At 42.5% G+C, this 18662-nt stretch overlaps 1 protein-coding gene across 4 annotated transcripts in view; it reads right to left on the bottom strand.

Moving 5' to 3' along the window:
* The window catches only part of UNC13B (unc-13 homolog B), a 322323-nt gene that overhangs the window by 36291 nt on the left and 267370 nt on the right, over positions 1–18662 (bottom strand). For all 4 annotated transcript variants that reach the window (XM_037850969.1, XM_037850970.1, XM_037850971.1 and 1 more), the window contains 7 exons: positions 16166–16240; positions 15433–15652; positions 4074–4301; positions 3335–3476; positions 1850–2019; positions 1312–1427; positions 104–267 (listed from right to left, as the gene is read on the bottom strand). In XM_037850969.1, coding sequence (XP_037706897.1) covers positions 104–267; positions 1312–1427; positions 1850–2019; positions 3335–3476; positions 4074–4301; positions 15433–15652; positions 16166–16240 — 1115 coding nt within the window. The remainder of the gene's footprint in view (positions 1–103; positions 268–1311; positions 1428–1849; positions 2020–3334; positions 3477–4073; positions 4302–15432; positions 15653–16165; positions 16241–18662) is intronic.

The following is an 18662-nucleotide window of genomic DNA, read 5'->3' as shown; positions in this document are numbered from 1 at the left end:
TCCTGGCATATTACTCTACTAAGGACCTGTCCATCCTGTCAGTGTGCCTTCATTAGCCACCCAAGGGTTAGGAGCCACTGCCCAGAGCCCCAGGGAGCCTCACGTCATGGCCTGATATATGGACTCAATGCCATAGCGCATGGCAAATTCATCCACAATTTCTTGAGCTGTCTCATCAAAGTACACCTTCCACGCATCGTCTCCTCGAGCTTCAGGGATCTGGACTCCTCCACTGCTCTGAATGTCTGTGAGGTAATGAAAAAGGTTCTGTAGGAGACAAAGCAGAAAAAGAAAGGGTTAAGAAAAATAGGACACCAGGACAAGGTGGCCTCTAGTGTAGCAGAATGAAAGATCTCATCGATTAGATAGCACAACCCAAAGAGCCCAAACCAGATTGCCCCGAGGTCTTGAGCTTGTCCACAGTATCAGCCAGCAGGGTATGGTTCTAGTCAGACCTGGCTGGCTCTGCCAGCCTGGTGTGCCCAGATGGGGACTAGACAAGCTCAGAAAAGGAAGGGGATTTTCCTAAGCAAGAGTCTACTCTATACAAGGTACCATGACAGATGCTTTTCGCACCTCAGTTCATTTTAATCCTCATCACAACCCAGTGCAGGAGGAGTTATAATGCCCAACTTATACAAGAAAAACTAAAATTCAGCTTTGTTTGTGTAACTTGCTCAAAGTCACCCTACCAGACAGTGAATGGGACAGTCAGGATTCAAATCCAAGTCTTCTGACTCCAAAGCTCATGCTTTGTTTTATCAGGGATTCTTAATTCTAGAGATTTTATGGATGGACTTCAAACAGTCTATAAACCTCTTGCAATTTAGGCAGCTTTCTGGGAAAAGGGTCCATGGCTTTCATTAAATTCTAAAGAAGAGACAGAAAGATGGTAACTAGGCTGCACTTGCTTAGGTTGCTACCCTTGGGGATTTGGCATAGGTGTTTCAATTTGGTTTGATACATAAGATTGAGTATATTTTCTAGTTATTAAAAACAAAGAGACAAACAAACAAACAAATAAAAACTGGTGGCAAAGTCCAGGAGAATATAAATAGGGTTCCACAAAAATTCTGTCCTTCAGGTCATTGCTCAGTACTTCCTGTGGCCCCAGTAAGCGATGCTCACATTACTCAAAGAGATACTGAGACTTGGGGCTATTAGTTGGGCTGTTCAGGGTTTCACAGAAGGCCAAGGATATAATTAAATAATAGGCCTCCATATCTTCAGCCATCTAGCAATCCTACTTATCCTCAAAGGCCCCTCCCCAGCACTGCTTTCTGGTACCCCATATACCAAAGGCTGGCTCACCTCATGGAGACATGTATACTGCACATGATACGGGGCTACTTTCTCCTCTCCCTTGATCTCCACACTGATTTGTAGTCGGATAGCCCCTGAGACGGCTGATTTGTCTGTTCTCTTTTCTGGGAAGGAAAGAAGACTGGAGATTGAAACCAATGCAACTACAGACAGCTTAGACAGCCCCCATCATGGCTTAACCCAAGGAAAAGGAGACACTGACCCAAGGGTTCACCCAACGGTTGAATCCATTCCAATGACTGTATATTCTACAAATACCCCTGGGCAGGTTGAGTGGGAGAATAGGGGCCTGGAAGCTAAAAGCATTAGGGATGCGTATGAAGATTAAAGGGACTTTTGAAACCTGGGGAATGTCCAGCCAGAGTAAGTTCCAGTCTCTCCCATTTCCATTCCTCTGCCCCCCACCCCCACCTATAGTCAGTTCTCTGTGGGTAAGAAAGGCTCTAGACAGACGTATGCTTTGGGGATTGTGTGACAGCTTCATGCTATCTCTTCCCAGCAATGTTCTTTGGTCCCATTTCCTTACCCAAGTTGTACCAGACATCCATCTCGCCACTCAATGTCCGAACCTCGATAATGGTTTGGCCAAGGAAATCATCTGACTCTCGCTTTAGCCTCTGCTTTACTCTTGATTTGATGTCATCATCCTCATCCCACACACGTACCTTAATGCGGTCAGAGGAGTTGTGGCACTCACTGTGAGAGAATTAGGCAGGCTCTGTTAGAGACAGACCCAGTAGCTCCCACTCCTATTACTTCCAATTCCCTCCCAGATTCCATAATGTGCACTTGAGGCCCTGGAACAGGAAGAGAAGGAGCCAGAGAACAGTAGTACTAAAGTTCCCAGTAAGTCAGGTTACCCAGTAAATGGCTCTTTATTCCTGTTCCTGGGCCTTACTGATAGCAGTGTTATTGCTCTAACTACCACCATCCAGCTATTATTGCCCTGGACAAGGAAAGGGGGCAGGGATGAGTACCAGGATCAATTCTGACTTCTTCTGCAGCTAGCTATATCAGCAACACCAACAGGAAAACAGCTGGACAGATGCCACAGAACCCTAGGAAGCAACTTCCAGTTCCCTCCTTAGAGTCCAAGACATAAAATTAGTAAAGACACTAGATATTCATGGTGTTTCCATCTGGTCATATCTGCTTAGCTTTGTATCTAACTCCCCACTGTGTGCCTGGTGGACTTCTATCATCCTTTAATAATCATTTGAATTGTCCTCTCCTCTATGGTTTTAGCTTTGTAGAAGGGAGTTTACCCAGTGTCCCCCCTCAGGCTCTCCTTCTCTAATAGCTATTTTCTGGGTCCTGTTGCCTCATCCAAGTTGTACTCAGAAGAATTACTTGCTCTTTCCATATTCCATTAAGATATTACACTGTAACTACTGGTCTACTGAAAAAGAACAGACAATTCAACAAGAAACTTCGTTTTTTCTTCCCAAGCTGGCAATGTATTTATTTGCTATATTAAACAAAATAATCTGTAAGAAAATGAGATAATGAAAAAGGAATATGAGGTAGAATGAAAAGCAAAGTCCTTAAGGGAAATGGAAACTCCTCCAGATCCCAGATTTCTATCTTTAAGACAGAACTAACCAGTTGTAGGGCAAGGACATTCCTTCCCTACTCCCTAGAAGAGCCTAACCCCTCCTAGGCAACGTGGCAGAGCTGGGAGGTACACAGTAGGGTGGCCAGTCCCTTGTACTGTCACTTAAGCAGCAGTAAAATCTTTCTAGCTCTAGAAAAAGTGGCATGAGATGCTCTGGGGCCTTTTTCACAGCCCTATTTAACACACAGAGCTTAGGACAGTAACCCTGACCCAATAGTCTATAACAAGAAATCCAGAGAAAGAATGGCTGCTACCCAAGTGAAATATTTGAGAAATGGGGTCTCCCCACTCCTTCTACCCAATCCCCCTTTGGGACAAAGCCCAGAATAGCAGGACTTACTGCTACCCTCAAAAAATAGTCTCAGGCAAGACAATAGGCTGCCCTCTGTGACTTACAAATGAAACTTTTCCTCCCAAACAGGATTCAGGTTTCCAAAAATGGTCTTGGTACGCTTCTTGGTTTTGCCCACTTGTACCGTCACATAAGGGTCACTGGATCCTGTCTTGTCCTTCGCTTGTAGGCCCTGGGCACACACCACTGCAATCCAAGCACATACAGAAGAAGGCTTGAGTATGTTTCAGAAGTTGGAAGCCCTCTGTAGCATTACTCACATGCTCTCCAACTTAGAGCAGTGTCTATATACTTTTTGCACAGGTACCTGAACTCACCGCATCTCCACATCTATTCTTTGTCCTGGGCTACCAATCTTTCCCTCAAAGCCTAGCCCAAGAATGCCCCTCCCAAGCTCCGAGCCCTAACTGACCATTTATCCCTACATTGGTCATTCCCTCATCTGATATATGCATGCTTCAGTCCCACCCACCCAACAAGTGAACCACTGGTTAACTACTCCCTGGTCTCTTATCCATCCAACTTCTTCCACCCCTCTTATACTGCTGAACTGTTAATCAAGTCTATAATGTCAGATTGTTACCAAATCCTTGTATTATCATTCACAGTTTGTAGATGCCAGCCTTGTCTTTCCTATCGCCCACTGCACCAGGGTTTCATTTCCCCCTGGGTTCTATCTTCTCCCTCTCCAGCCCCTTGCCCTCTCATACTCAGGCTGCTTCTTCCCTAGGTTCTCCCCAAAGCCCAGGATCTTCCTGTCCCCTCAACCATTGGCCTGCTCACCAGTGATGGTAATCTTGGCCGACCATTTGGAGGTGCCATCCAGTACACTTTGCTTCACTGTTTTCATCTGCTGCACATGGGCAACTTTGCTCACAGTAAAGACATCCCGGATAACTTCAAAGATCTCTGGCTTATTCCGCTCTCTGATCTTCATGCGGTCCTTCATGGCCATGATAATGTTCTGGGTCCGGTCCTCGGCTCCATGTTTAGAGCTCTTTTCTGCAGCCCCTGAAGGACAGCCAGAGACAGTCAGAAAGTAGAGCTAACCAACAAGGCTTGGACCAAGTGTCAGGCTGAGGAATAGGCCCTGGGAGAGTCCACTAAGTATTCAGAGAGGCTTAGGTAGATTGGGGTATCACTGTTGGATTAGATGCCTGCCCCATAGAGTTTAAAATGCAACTCAAAGAGTGGCAGAATTGTGATAATTATTAAGAGAGTTCATTATACTATTCTACGTAGGAACATGTTTGAAAATTTTCATCAAAAAGCAAGAAACTGAAAAAAATATGTTGCTCAGTCAACACTTGGCTTTTTCTTTCTTTTATGCAGATGGTGGTTTGAGAGATACTCTCTAACCTTGGGGTCAAAATGTCACCATTGGGCGAGGCGGGGCAAGATGGTGGACTGGTGAGCTGTATGTTTTAGTTACTCCTCCAGGAAAGTAGGTAGAAAGCCAGGAACTGCGTGGACTGGACACCACAGAGCAATCTGACTTTGGGCATACTTCATACAACACTCATGAAAACGTGGAACTGCTGAGATCAGCGAAATCTGTAAGTTTTTGTGGCCAGGGGACCCGCGCCCCTCCCTGCCAGGCTCAGTCCCGTGGGAGGAGGGGCTGTCAGCTCCGGGAAGGAGAAGGGAGAACTGCAGTGGCAGCCTTTATCGGAAACTCATTCTACTGATCCAAACTCCAACCATAGATAGACTGAGACCAGACACCAGAGAATCTGAGAGCAGCAAGCCCAGCAGAGAGGAGACAGGCATAGAAAACAACAACACGAAAAACACCAAAATAAAAGCAGAGGATTTTTGGAGTTCTGGTGAACATAGAAAGGGGAAGGGCAGAGTTCAGGCCCTGAGGCTCATATGCAAATCCCGAAGAAAAGCTGATCTCTCTGCCCTGTGGACCTTTCCTTAATGGCCCTAATTGCATCGTCTCTTAGCATTTCAATAACCCATTAGATCTGTGAGGAGGGCCCTTTCTTTTTTTTTTTAAATCCTTTTTTCTTTTTCTAAAACAATTACTCTAAGAAGCCCAATACAGAAAGCTTCAAAGACTTGCAATTTGGGCAGGTCAAGACAAGAGCAGAACTAAGAGAGCTCTGAGACAAAAGGCAATAATACAGTGGCTGAGAAAATTCACCAAACACCACAACTTCCCAAGAAAAGGGGGGTGTCGGCTCACAGTCATCATCCTGGTGGACAGGAAACACTCCTGCCCATTGCCAGCCCCATAGCCCAGAGCTGCCCCAGAAAACCCAGTGTGATGGAAGTGCTTCAAATAACAGGCACACACCACAAAACTGGGCGTGGGCATTAGCCTTCCCTGCAACCTCAGTTGATTGTCCCAGAGTTGGGAAGGTGGAGCAGTGGGAATTAACAAAGCTCCATTGAGCCATCATTTCAGCAGACTGGGAGCCTCCCTACACAGCCCAGCAGCCCAGAACTGCCCTGGGGAGACGGCACTCACCTGTTACACAGCACAGTCATCCCTCAACAGAGGACCAGGGGGTGCATGGCCTGGAAGAGGGACCCACTCGCAAGTCTCAGGAGTCATACGCCAATACCAAGGACTTGTGGGTCAGTGGCAGAGACAAACTGTAGCAGGACTGAACTGAAGGATTAGACTATTGCAGCAGCTTTAAAACTCCAGGATCAACAGGGAGATTTGATTCTTAGAGCCACCACCCCCCTCCCTGACTGCCCAGAAACACGCCCCATATACAGGGCGGGCAACACCAACTACACACACAAACTTGGTACACCAATTGGACCCCACAAGACTCACTCCCCCACTCACCACAAAGGCAAAGCAGGGGAGAACTGGCTTGTGGAGAACAGGTGGCTCGTGGACGCCACCTGCTGGTTAGTTAGAGAAAGTATACTCCACGAAGCTGTAGATCTGACAAATTAGAGATAAGGACTTCAATTGGTCTACAAATCCTAAAAGAACCCTAACAAGTTCAGCAAATGCCAAGAGGCCAAGAACAACAGAAAATTCTAAAGCATATGAAAAAACCAGACGATATGGATAACCCAAGCCCAAGCACCCAAATCAAAAGACCAGAAGAGACACAGCACCTAGAGCAGCTACTCAAAGAACTAAAGATGAACAATGAGACCATAGTACGGGATACAAAGGATATCAAGAAGATCCTAGAAGGGCATAAAGAAGACATTGCAAGACAATAAAAAAATAGACGATCTTATGGAAATTAAAGAAACTGTTGACCAAATTAAAAAGATTCTGGACACTCATAGTACAAGACTAGAGGAAGTCGAACAACAAATCAGTGACCTGGAAGATGACAGAATGGAAAATGAAAGCATAAAAGAAAGAATGGAGAAAAAAATTGAAAAAATCGAAATGGACCTCAGGGATATGACAGATAATATAAAACATCCGAATATAAGACTCATTGGTGTTCCAGAAGAGGAAGAAGAGGGTAAAGGTCTAGGAAGAGTATTCAAAGAAATTGTTGGGGAAAACTTCCCAAATCTTCTAAACAACATAAATACACAAATCATAAATGCTCAGAGAACTCCAAATAGAATAAATCCAAATAAACCCACTCCGAGACATATTCTGATCACACTATCAAACACGGAAGAGGAGGAGCAAGATCTGAAAGCAGCAAGAGAAAAGCAATTCACCACATACAAAGGAAACAGCATAAGACTAAGTAGTGACTACTCGGCAGCCGCCATGGAGGCGAGAAGGCAGTGGCACGATATATTTAAAATTCTGAGTGAGAAAAATTTCCAACCAAGAATAATTTATCCAGCAAAGCTCTCCTTCAAATTTGAGGGAGAGCTTAAATTTTTCACAGACAAACAAATGCTGAGAGAATTTGCTAACAAGAGACCTGCCCTACTGGAGATACTAAAGGGAGCCCTACAGATAGAGAAACAAAGAAAGGAGAGAGAGACTTGGAGAAAGGTTCAGTACTAAAGAGATCTGGTATGGGTACAATAAAGGATATTAATATAGAGAGGGGAAAAATATATATGACAAACATAAACCAAAGGATAAGATGGCTGATTCAAGAAATGCCTTCATGGTTATAACGTTGAACGTAAATGGATTAAACTCCCCAATTAAAAGATATAGACTTGCAGAATGGATCAAAAAAAATGAACCATCAATATGTTGCATACAAGAGACTCATCCTAGACACAGGGACACAAAGAAATTGAAAGTGAAAGGATGGAAAAAAATATTTCATGCAAGCTACAGCCAAAAGAAAGCAGGTGTAGCAATATTAATCTCAGATAAAATAGACTTTATATGCAGGGATGTTTTGAGACACAAAGAAGGCCACTACATACTAATAAAAGCGGCAATTCAACAAGAAGAAATAACATGAGAAAATACATGAGAGAAACACTGACAAAACTAAAGGAAGCAATTGATGTTTCCACAATAATTGTGGGAGACTTCAACACATCACTCTCTCCTATAGATAGATCAACCAGACAGAAGACCAATAAGGAAATTGAAAACCTAAACAATCTGATAAATGAATTAGATTTAACAGACATATACAGAACATTACATCCCAAATCACCAGGATACACATACTTTTCTAGTGCTCACGGAACTTTCTCCAGAATAGATCATATGCTGGGACATAAAACAAGCCTCAATAAATTTAAAAAGATTGAAATTATTCAAAGCACATTCTCTGACCACAATGGAATACAATTAGAAGTCAATAACCATCAGAGACTTAGAAAATTTACAAATACCTGGAGGTTGAACAACACACTCCTAAACAATCAGTGGGTTAAAGAAGAAATAGCAAGAGAAATTGCTAAATATATAGAGACGAATGAAAATGAGAACACAACATACCAAAACCTATGGGATGCAGCAAAAGCAGTACTGAGGGAGAAATTTATAGCACTAAACGCATATATTAAAAAGGAAGAAAGAGCCAAAATCAAAGAACTAATGGATCAACTGAAGAAGCTAGAAAATGAACAGCAAACCAATCCTAAACCAAGTACAAGAAAAGAAATAACAAGGATTAAAGCAGAAATAAATGACATAGAGAACAAAAAAACAATAGAGAGGATAAATATCACCAAAAGTTGGTTCTTTGAGAAGATCAACAAGACTGACAAGCCCCTAGCTAGACTGACAAAATCAAAAAGAGAGAAGACCCATACAAACAAAATAAGGAATGAAAAAGGTGACATAACTGCAGATCCCGAAGAAATTAAAAAAATTATAAGAGGATACTATGAACAACTGTATGGCAACAAACTGGATAATGTAGAGGAAATGGACAATTTCCTGGAAACATATGAACAACCTAGACTGACCAGAGAAGAAATAGAAGACCTCAACCAACCCATCACAAGCAAAGAGATCCAATCAGTCATCAAAAATCTTCCCAGAAACAAATGCCCAGGGCCAGATGGCTTCACAGGGGAATTCTACCAAACTTTCCAGAAAGAACTGACACCAATCTTACTCAAACTCTTTCAAAACTTGGAAGAAAATGGAACACTACCTAACTCATTTTATGAAGCTAACATCAATCTAATACCAAAACCAGGCAAAGATGCTACAAAAAAGGAAAACTACCGGCCAATCTCCCTAATGAATATAGATGCAAAAATCCTCAACAAAATACTTGCAAATCGAATCCAAAGACACATTAAAAAAATCATACACCATGACCAAGTGGGGTTCATTCCAGGCATGCAAGGATGGTTCAATATAAGAAAATCAATCAATGTATTACAAGACATTAACAATTCGAAAGGGAAAAATCAAATGATCATCTCAATAGATGCTGAAAAAGCATCTGAAAAAATCCAACATCCCTTTTTGATAAAAACACTTCAAAAGGTAAGAATTGAAGGAAACTTCCTCAATATGATAAAGAGCATATATGAAAAACCCACAGCCAGCATAGTACTCAATGGTGAGAGACTGAAAGCCTTCCCTCTAAGATCAGGAACAAGACAAGGATGACCGCTGTCACCACTGTTATTCAACATTGTGCTGGAAGTGCTACCCACGGCAATCTGGCAAGACAAAGAAATAAAAGGCATCCAAATTGGAAAAGAAGAAGTAAAACTGCCATTGTTTGCAGATGATATGATCTTCTATCTGGAAAACCCTGAGAAATCGACAATATAGTTACTAGAGCTAATAAACAAATTCAGGAAAGTAGCGGGATACAAGATTAATGCACATAAGTCAGTAATGTTTCTATATGCTAGAAATGAACAAACTGAAGAGACACTCAAGAAAAAGATACCATTTTCAATAGCAACTAAAAAAATCAAGTACCCAGGAATAAACTTAACCAAAGATGTAACAGACCTATACAAAGAAAACTACATAACTCTACTAAAAGAAATAGAAGGGGACCTTAAAAGATGGAAAAATATTCCATGTTCATGGATAGGAAGGCTAAATGTCATTAAGATGTCAATTCTACCCAAACTCATCTACAGATTCAATGCAATCCCAATCAAAATTCCAACAACCTACTTTGCAGACTTGGAAAACTAGTTATCAAATTTATTTGGAAAGGGAAGATGCCTCAAATTGCTAAAGACACTCTAAAAAAGAAAAACAAAGTGGGAGGACTTACACTCCCTGACTTTGAAGCTTATTATAAAGCCACAGGTGTCAAAACAGCATGGTACTGGCACAAAGATAGACACATAGATCAATGGGATCGAATTGAGAATTCGAAGATAGACCCTCAGATCTATGGGCCCCCAAAGTCACTGAACTGAGTCATAATGGTCTTTTCAACAAATTGGGCTGGGAGAGTTGGATATCCATATCCAAAAGAATGAAAGAGGACCCCTACCTCACATCCTACACATAAATTAACTCAAAATGGACCAAAGATCTCAATATAAAAGAAAGTACCATAAAACTCCTAGAAGATAATGTAGGAAAACATCTTCAAGACCTTGTATTAGGCGGCCACTTCCTAGACTTTACATCCAAAGCACAAGCAACAAAAGAAAAAATAGATAAATGGGAACTCCTCAAGCTTAGAAGTTTCTGCACCTCAAAGGAATTTCTCAAAAAGGTATAGAGGCAGCCAACTCAATGGGAAAAAAATTTTGGAAACCATGTATCTGACAAAAGACTGATATCTTGCATATATAAAGAAATCCTACAACTCAATGACCATAGTACAGACAGCCCAATTATAAAATGGGCAAAGGATATGAAAAGACAGTTCTCTGAAGAGGAAATACAAATGGCCAAGAAACACATGAAAAAATGTTCAGCTTCACTAGCTATTAGAGAGATGCAAATTAAGACCACAATGAGATACCATCTAACACCGATTAGAATGGCTGCCATTAAACAAACAGAAACTACAAATGCTGGAGGGGATGTGGAGAAATTGGAACTCTTATTCATTGTTGGTGGGACTGTATAATGGTTCAGCCACTCTGGAAGTCAGTCTGGCAGCTCCTTAGAAAACTAGAAATAGAGTTACCATTCGATCCAGCGATTGCACTTCTCGGTATATACCCAGAAGATCGGAAAGCAGTGACACGAACAGATACCTGCACGCCAATGTTCATAGCAGCATTATTCACAATTGCCAAGAGATGGAAACAACCCAAATGTCCTTCAACAGATGAGTGGCTAAATAAAATGTGGTATATACACACGATGGAATACTACACGGCAGTAAGAAGGAACGATCTCGTGAAACATATGACAACATGGATGAACCTTGAAGACATAATGCTGAGCCAAATAAGCCAGGCACAAAAAGAGAAATATTATATGCTACCACTAATGTGAACTTTGAAAAATGTAAAACAAATGGTTTATAATGTAGAATGTAGGGGAACTAGCAGTAGAGAGCAATTAAGGAAGGGGAAACAATAATCCAAGAAGAACAGATAAGCTATTTAACGTTCTGGGGATGCCCAGGAATGACTATGGTCTGTTAATTTCCGATGGATATAGTAGGAACAAGTTCACAGAAATGTTGCTATATTCGGTAACTTTCTTGGGGTAAAGTAGGAACATGTTGGAAGTAAAGCTGTTATCTTAGGTTAGTTGTCTTTTTCTTACTCCCTTGTTATGGTCTCTTTGAAATGTTCTTTTATTGTACGTTTTTTTTTTTTAATTTTTTTTTCTTTTCATACAGTTGATTAAAAAAAAAGAAAAAAAAAAAAAAAGGAAAAAAATATGTAGAGCCCCCTTGAGGAGCCTGTGGAGAATGCAGGGGTATTGGCCTACCCTACCTCGATGGTTGCTAACATGACCGCAGACATAGGGGACTGGTGGTTTGATGGGTTGAGCCCTCTATCATAGGTTTTACCCTTGGGAAGACGGTTGCTGCAAAGGAGAGGCTAGGCCTCCCTATAATTGTGCCTAAGAGCCTCCTCCCGAATGCCTCTTTGTTGCTCAGATGTGGCCCTCTCTCTCTAGCTAGGCCAACTTGAAAGGTGAAATCACTGCCCACCCCGCTACGTGGGATCAGACACCCAGGGGAGTGAATCTCCCTGGCAACGTGGAATATGACTCCCGGGGAGGAACGTAGACCTGGCATCGTGGGACGGAGAACATCTTCTTGACCAAACGGGGGATGTGAAAGGAAATGAAATAAGCTTCAGTGGCAGAGAGATTCCAAAAGGAGCCGAGAGGTCACTCTGGTGGGCACTCTTATGCACAATTTAGACAACCCTTTTTAGGTTCTAAAGAATTGGGGTAGCTGGTGGTAGATACCTGAAACTATCAAACTACAACCCAGAACCCATGAATCTTGAAGACAATTGTATAAAAATGTAGCTTATGAGGGGTGACAATGGGATTGGGAAAGCCATAAGGACCACACTCCACTTTGTCTAGTTTATGGATGGATGAGTAGAAAAATAGGGGAAGGAAACAAACAAACAGACAGACAAAAGTACCCAGTGTTCTTTTTTACTTCAATTGCTCTTTTTCACTTTAATTATTATTCTTGTTATTTTTGGGTGTGTGCTAATGAAGGTGTCAGGGATTGATTTAGGTGATGAATGTACAACTATGTAATGGTACTGTGAACAATTGAATGTACGATTTGTTTTGTATGACTGCGTGGTATGTGAATATATCTCAATAAAATGAAGATAAAAAATAAAAATAAAAATAAAAATAAAAAAATAAAATCCATGAAGCCACCACATCTAAAACCCTGATCTCCCAGCTAGCTCCCTGCCCTCCTGGCCTCCAGCTTTTCTTCAGCCACTCGCCTACCCCCATGGTCGCCCCACTCCTGTACACCGCCAGGAACGTCACCACCTCTGAAACTCTACCACAGGCCTCCTGCTCTCTCATCACGGCCTTCTCATCTTCAGGGGCACTTACTTTCGTATCTCCCCTTCAACAGTCTTCAACTTCACTGAGACTTCCAATCCATCGTTCTCATCACTTTTTAACAATGTATCATCCTTCTTCTGTCTTCACATTCCTCTTGACCCAACTCAGATTATATCGTCATTATAATTACTCCATTTCAAATACTCAGCTTCCTTGAGACTCGGCATTACTTGCCTGGCAAAATTCCAATCTTTGTTTGATATGGTTTTCACTGTACCTACCTCTGGGCAGCTGAACATTGATTTAAAAAAAATCCAAAACTGAGCTCTTGGGTTTCCTCTTACGTTCGTGGCCACAAAACACAGATGACATTTAATTTTTCCTGGTTCCCAAATAAATTTGTTCTCCCACTCTAGAAGATGATTAGTCCATAACATCTCCTATCATCAACTTCTATCAACTTCTCACCTCTATCACTAGCCCACCATTTCCAGCTGCTGACCTTGCCTCATGCTTCACGGAGAACTTCAAAGCCCTAATGCATAGAATTCTTACTACTACTACTTCCAAATCAACCTTTATAAGTACAGTCAGGAAAATTTGAATAGGAACTGTTATAGTGAACATTCTTGATTTTCTCCTGGTTTTAATGGGAAATTTCTTTTAGCCTTACATTAAGTATAATGATTGCTGTGGATTTTTAAAGGATCTCTCTTTTCATGTTACTTTCTATTCCCAGTTTGCTATGAGGTCTTTTTTGTTTGTTTTATCATGAAGGATTGTTGACATTTATTAATACATTTTGTATATTGACTGTTATAACTATATAGTACATATAGTCTGATACACACAGACCAGTGTGTGAAAAATACATTGTTGTTTAAAAAAAAAAAAATGTCACCATTGGGTATTTCAGTTATTAGGGAGAGGCAGGGAGTGGTATGACAATACCACCAAACTCATCCAACCATCGAGCCATGGTACAGATCCCAGAATTCATCAGGACACTCAGTTGGATTCTGCCACATGGCTCCAGTGCCTTTAATCTCAAAATATAGTGCGGTATGGTGAGAAAAATATGGTCTTTGGCATTAAACAAACTCGGGTTCAAATCCCGATTCTACCACTTGCAGCCGGGTGAACCTATTTCTTCTCTGTAAGAAGAAATAATGGCATTTATCTGTCAGAATGATAAGAAGCATTACATTAGATAACATAAGTAAAGCACCAGCACAGCGCCTAGTACCTGCAGGTAACCAATAAATGATCATCATTATTGTTACAACCATCATTATTATCCTGGCAGGGCCAAGGGCTATCTATACCAGCCATGGCCCTAGCTTCCTCTCATCAGAAGGTAGCAGGCTTTCCCTGCTGCCCTAAAGATCATGGCAGAACATAGACTCCTCCAGCATATTCTACCAACCAGTCTTCTCAGAGGAACAGCAGGGGCCCCATCTTCCTCTGCTGACTCTATACACTGGCTCTTACCTCTCTCCTAGTCTCAAAGGCTTAGGCTTACTCCAAAGGCCCTGAGCTAAATAAAAATAAAGGCCAACATCTGCATCCTAACTCCTGGGAGCATGGGAGACAGGTTTTCTGTCCAGGGAGGCCCACAGAATGGCTTTCCATTCCACTTGTCCTTCATTGAAGCCTTAAGGGAAGATACTTTCTGATAAATGAAAAGTGAGCTGGGATGCATCCCATTATTGCTATTTAACATATCTCTTGCAAGGTGCTATGTTCTTGGACCGGGACCTCTAACCAGCCCTGGAGGAGAAATTGGATACCCTGGCTACAGAGCAGCAGTTTAAGATGCTTCCAACAAGCAGTCTATGCAGCCAGGTGAATTGCCAGTTCTCGGCAATAAAAACAAGGGTCTGCTGGCACCTGTACTTGTCACCCCTCATGATAGGTTTGAGCAAAGTAATCACCAGTATTTGGCTTCAGTCTTTTCAGGGCTCTATGTCTTCTTCTGACTCTGTTCTCCTGTCTCTAATATCTACTGTAGCCATGGCACTGGCCCCAATCTAGGGCTCTTCAAAGAAGAGTGAACAGTTCCTCTCCTTGGGCCCCTTTTATGTCACTTATGTTTCCTTGGGATAATGAAGTGCTTTTGAGTCTAAAGGCTCCTACCACAGTCCTTGAAGCTTTCAAGGACTTTTTTTTTCTTTTTTTCTTTTGTTATTGATTAGCTCTGAGTAATGCCTGGGATGCCCAGAGGGGTGAGAGAGTACTTTCCCATGTCTTTGAAAATTGTTGCTTTTCCTGCTCCTATTCTCCCCACTCCATTTAGACAGGGCCTTGAGAGTCTGTCACACTTCCTCCTGGATTCAGCCTGATCCATATGAAACTTCTGTTCCTGACAGTGCTGTCTAGAAGCTTCATCTATGAGAAAAGAACAAATGCTGCCTTCCCCTGGGTCCTAGGTTTAGACCTCAGGAGATCCCTCTGGAACCTCGCAGAAATCTCTGTTTCTCATTAGTTTCTGTTCCCAGTTAAACATGCACTAGTCATTTCGTCAATACAGACACTGCACTCAAGTCTCTGGAATCACCTGAATACTGTAAGAGATTCTATCCCTACCAGAGGAGTACAGAAAGCACAAAAAATTTTTACTAAAGGTGTTTAAGAGAGTGCTGTAAGACCTGTTAGTGGGAAAGGCAATGCCCCTTGACTCAGGCCTCTATCTTTTCTGAAAAGGAAAGGGCTTCAGAATCAGGTTGACTGGAAGAATGATGGTTTAGCAAATCTAGCTCTTTGTTGCCAGACTATTTTGGAGAGGCCCCGCTTCCCCAACCCTCGTCAATCACCCACAGGGGCACTCACGTTGCAGGCAGTCGGCATTGAGCAGGTCTTGGCACTTCTCATGGCACTTGACTCCACACTCGCTGCAGCGCATGCCCTGCCGGGCAATGCCCCAGAGCAGGCCCTCACATTCATAACAGTAGGTGGGGGTAGTGGCCGTCCACACCTCAAATTTGTGGGGTGTGGTAGACGAGATGGGGTAGATTAAGGCCTGCAAGGTTTTCTTATATACATGGGATTTCTGAAAGACACATAACCCCAGCACCCATCAGTGACTTTAGGACTCTGCTGGGAGATGCCAGAATTGAGACCCTTAGAGGATGCTGGGTTCTCCTCTCATAGTAGAGAAGACCTTCTAGCCTGGCCTACCCCATAGCCCATCCTGGCAAAAAGAAGTTACCAATATAGTATGCTCTTATTCTTCCAACATGGGTTTGACCTGAATGCTGGGTATGAGCCTTGTCAGAGCATTCTGGCTTTCTAGAGAACCAAGGGCACCAGGTCTAGCACAAAACCCTGAGTTTCAGAAGGGCCAATGGGTCACCTCCTCCTAAAAGCCAACATAAGATTTGGGGGTTTACCCTCTGGGGACCCTTGCCTACCCAAGCGTGGAAAACAGAGACCTGGTGCTTTCTATCTATTTTATTAATGATGTATGCCCAGCACCCTTGAATTCTCAATTAGTATTGCTACAGAGGTGATCACCTGTATTCAGGACAGTGGACTCATGAAAGCCCATGAATGGGTCACTTACCAGCTCTTCATCTTTGAGAGAGGTACGGGTAGCCAATGCAGAAGTAATCCCTGCCTTCCGGGACTGGACCAATGACTGAGAGAGAAGACCTGCTGTCAGCCCTAGCCATCAACATCAAGGATTAGCAAAGCTCTGGGGAAGGAGTGTTAGTGACCAGAATAAAATATTTCCTCTATTACTCACAGGGGTTACCCCTGGGTAGCAGCTAATAATTGTTCCAGGCTAAGATCCAAAACCCAAGTCCCTCAGGGAACTGTTTAAACAGTGTTAAAACACACTTCTTTCAGACTCCCTATTTCAGAGTCCAAAGAGTTTCTCCTTCTCTCACCATATGAGGTAGTCTACCCCATAGAAATCCCTCGTTTATATGAAGACAAAAGAATATGAAAAGCTTTGAATTATAGTAGGAAATAGGTCACTAAGAATAGGATAGACATGCAACCCTGCCAGAATCACATTTAGGAACCATCACTGAGAATAATGATTCCATGCTGTTCTCTATCCCTGGTACTATCCCATGCCCACATGATCCCTGGGTGGCTTTAGAAGCCAGCAGACAAGTGAGCTGGGCACTTGGCAAGTGAAAGGGGAAATGTAGCCTCAGTCAAATCAAGAAAGGCAAGGAGTTAAGCCTGAGAGCTGGGGATGCCCTGAGAGCTAGGGCTGCCCTGCTAACCTGGCTCTTGTGTAGAGGGGCCTCATGTATTTGCCAAGCTTGAGCTTTAGGGGTGGACCTGGAGAGGCACATGGTTTCCCTAAGGCAGTGGGCAATGGGCAGACATAAGTTATATAATCAGCCTAGGGCAGGAGGAACAGCTGGGAGGTGTCCAGGTGGTTTGGGATGTGGACTCTATTTACAGAGGATGGAAGGGACTCTGGAGACACTCACCATAGCCTGTGCAGAGGAGAGCAGAGAAAGGAACAACATGATGTTAAAGCTCTCCCAGGGCATGGAGACTTTCAGAGGCAACTGAGAGGTTCTACTCTATAATCAAAAATAGAAAACAACTCCCAACTCCCTCTACATCTATCTACTAAAAACTTCAACCCAGCTGGCCAGGCCCCTTGGCCTAGAGCTTCTACTCTAAGGAGAGTTACACCACAAAGTGAAAGATAGGAAAGGGTAAAAGACAGAGGAGGGGAAACAAGAAATGAACAAGATGCTGTTATACAACTAAGTTAAGCAAAGAGAAGTTAGTGGGCAAGGAAGGAGCACAGGAAGAGAAAAAAAGTAGGAAGGAACAAAAGGAAAAGGGGATGAGAGGTGAAGGAAGGAAAGAAGTTAATAAAGAAGAGATGATATCAGAATTTATCCTCATGCAACCAGCTAAAATGAGGAGCTGGGGGCAGAAGAGGTGTATAACAGGAGAAGAAAGAAGGAAAAGAGAAAGAAAATGATAAAGGCATACCTTGTTTATTGGACTCCGCTCTACTGCATTTCACAGATACTGTGTGCTTTTTGTTTTTGTTTTTGTTTTACAAATTGAAGGTTTGTGGCAACCCTGCATTAAGCAAGTCTATAGGCACCATTTTCCCAACAGCATGCGCTCACTTCGAGTCTCTGTGTCACATTTTAATTAAGGTACATACATTGTATTTTTAGACATAATGCTTTTGCACACTTAATGGACTATGGTATAGTGTAAACATAACTTTTCTATGCATTGGCAAGCCAAAAAACCACATGTGACTTGTTTTATTGTGATACTCGCTTTATTGTGGTGGTCTAGAACTAAACCCACAGTGTCTCCAAGGTATGCCTGTACATAAATGGTAGCAAATGGGGAGTGAAAGAAAGAAATGATGAAGAGAAAATAACAGACAATACTTCCATTCTGCCAACTAAAGAGGGAGAAACTGGTGGGGTAAAAAGCGAGCAGAGAAGGGAGCAAAAAAACAGAAAAGGAGTGGACAGAAAAAGCAGAATAGATGGAATAGGGAGAAAAAAAGAATTATGGAAGCAGAAGATGGTAACAAGAAAAAGGATTTATTCTTCTGGCTTTGGAGTTCTAGGACCCTAGGAGAGCTTACCAATGCTGGAGCCCACTCCACACAACTACCCACAAGGCTACAGATAACTCCTTAAGCTGATCCTATCTCAGGAGTGACTGAGGATGGGAGGTCCCAAGATCTGCTTTAATTCCCAGGCCTGCTTCAACTGAATTTCACAATTTTTTTTTTCATTACTTCTCAATGCCAGACACTAGGTTAAGGACTAGAGGTATAGAGATAATCTATAAAGTCTGTATCTTTGGAGGAGACTTTCACTTAACCTTCAAAAAGGGGTAGCACCACTTATACTTATCCCACACCAAGTTCAACGATCTAAGTCAGAACCTAAGGGCAGTTTCTATTCCAGACCATCAAAGAAGCTGGAGAGATACCTAAAGAAGCCAGAAACCCAGACAAAATTTTGACAGCCCAAGCTATAAATGTTCAAGGTAGGAACCTGACTAATGAGGAACCCGTGGCTCTGAGTAAGGAATAAAATAGAATG

Source organism: Choloepus didactylus, chromosome 10 (genome assembly GCF_015220235.1).
Source record: "Choloepus didactylus isolate mChoDid1 chromosome 10, mChoDid1.pri, whole genome shotgun sequence".
NCBI lineage: Eukaryota > Metazoa > Chordata > Mammalia > Pilosa > Megalonychidae > Choloepus > Choloepus didactylus.
This window is presented reverse-complemented; position numbering and strand designations above follow the sequence as displayed.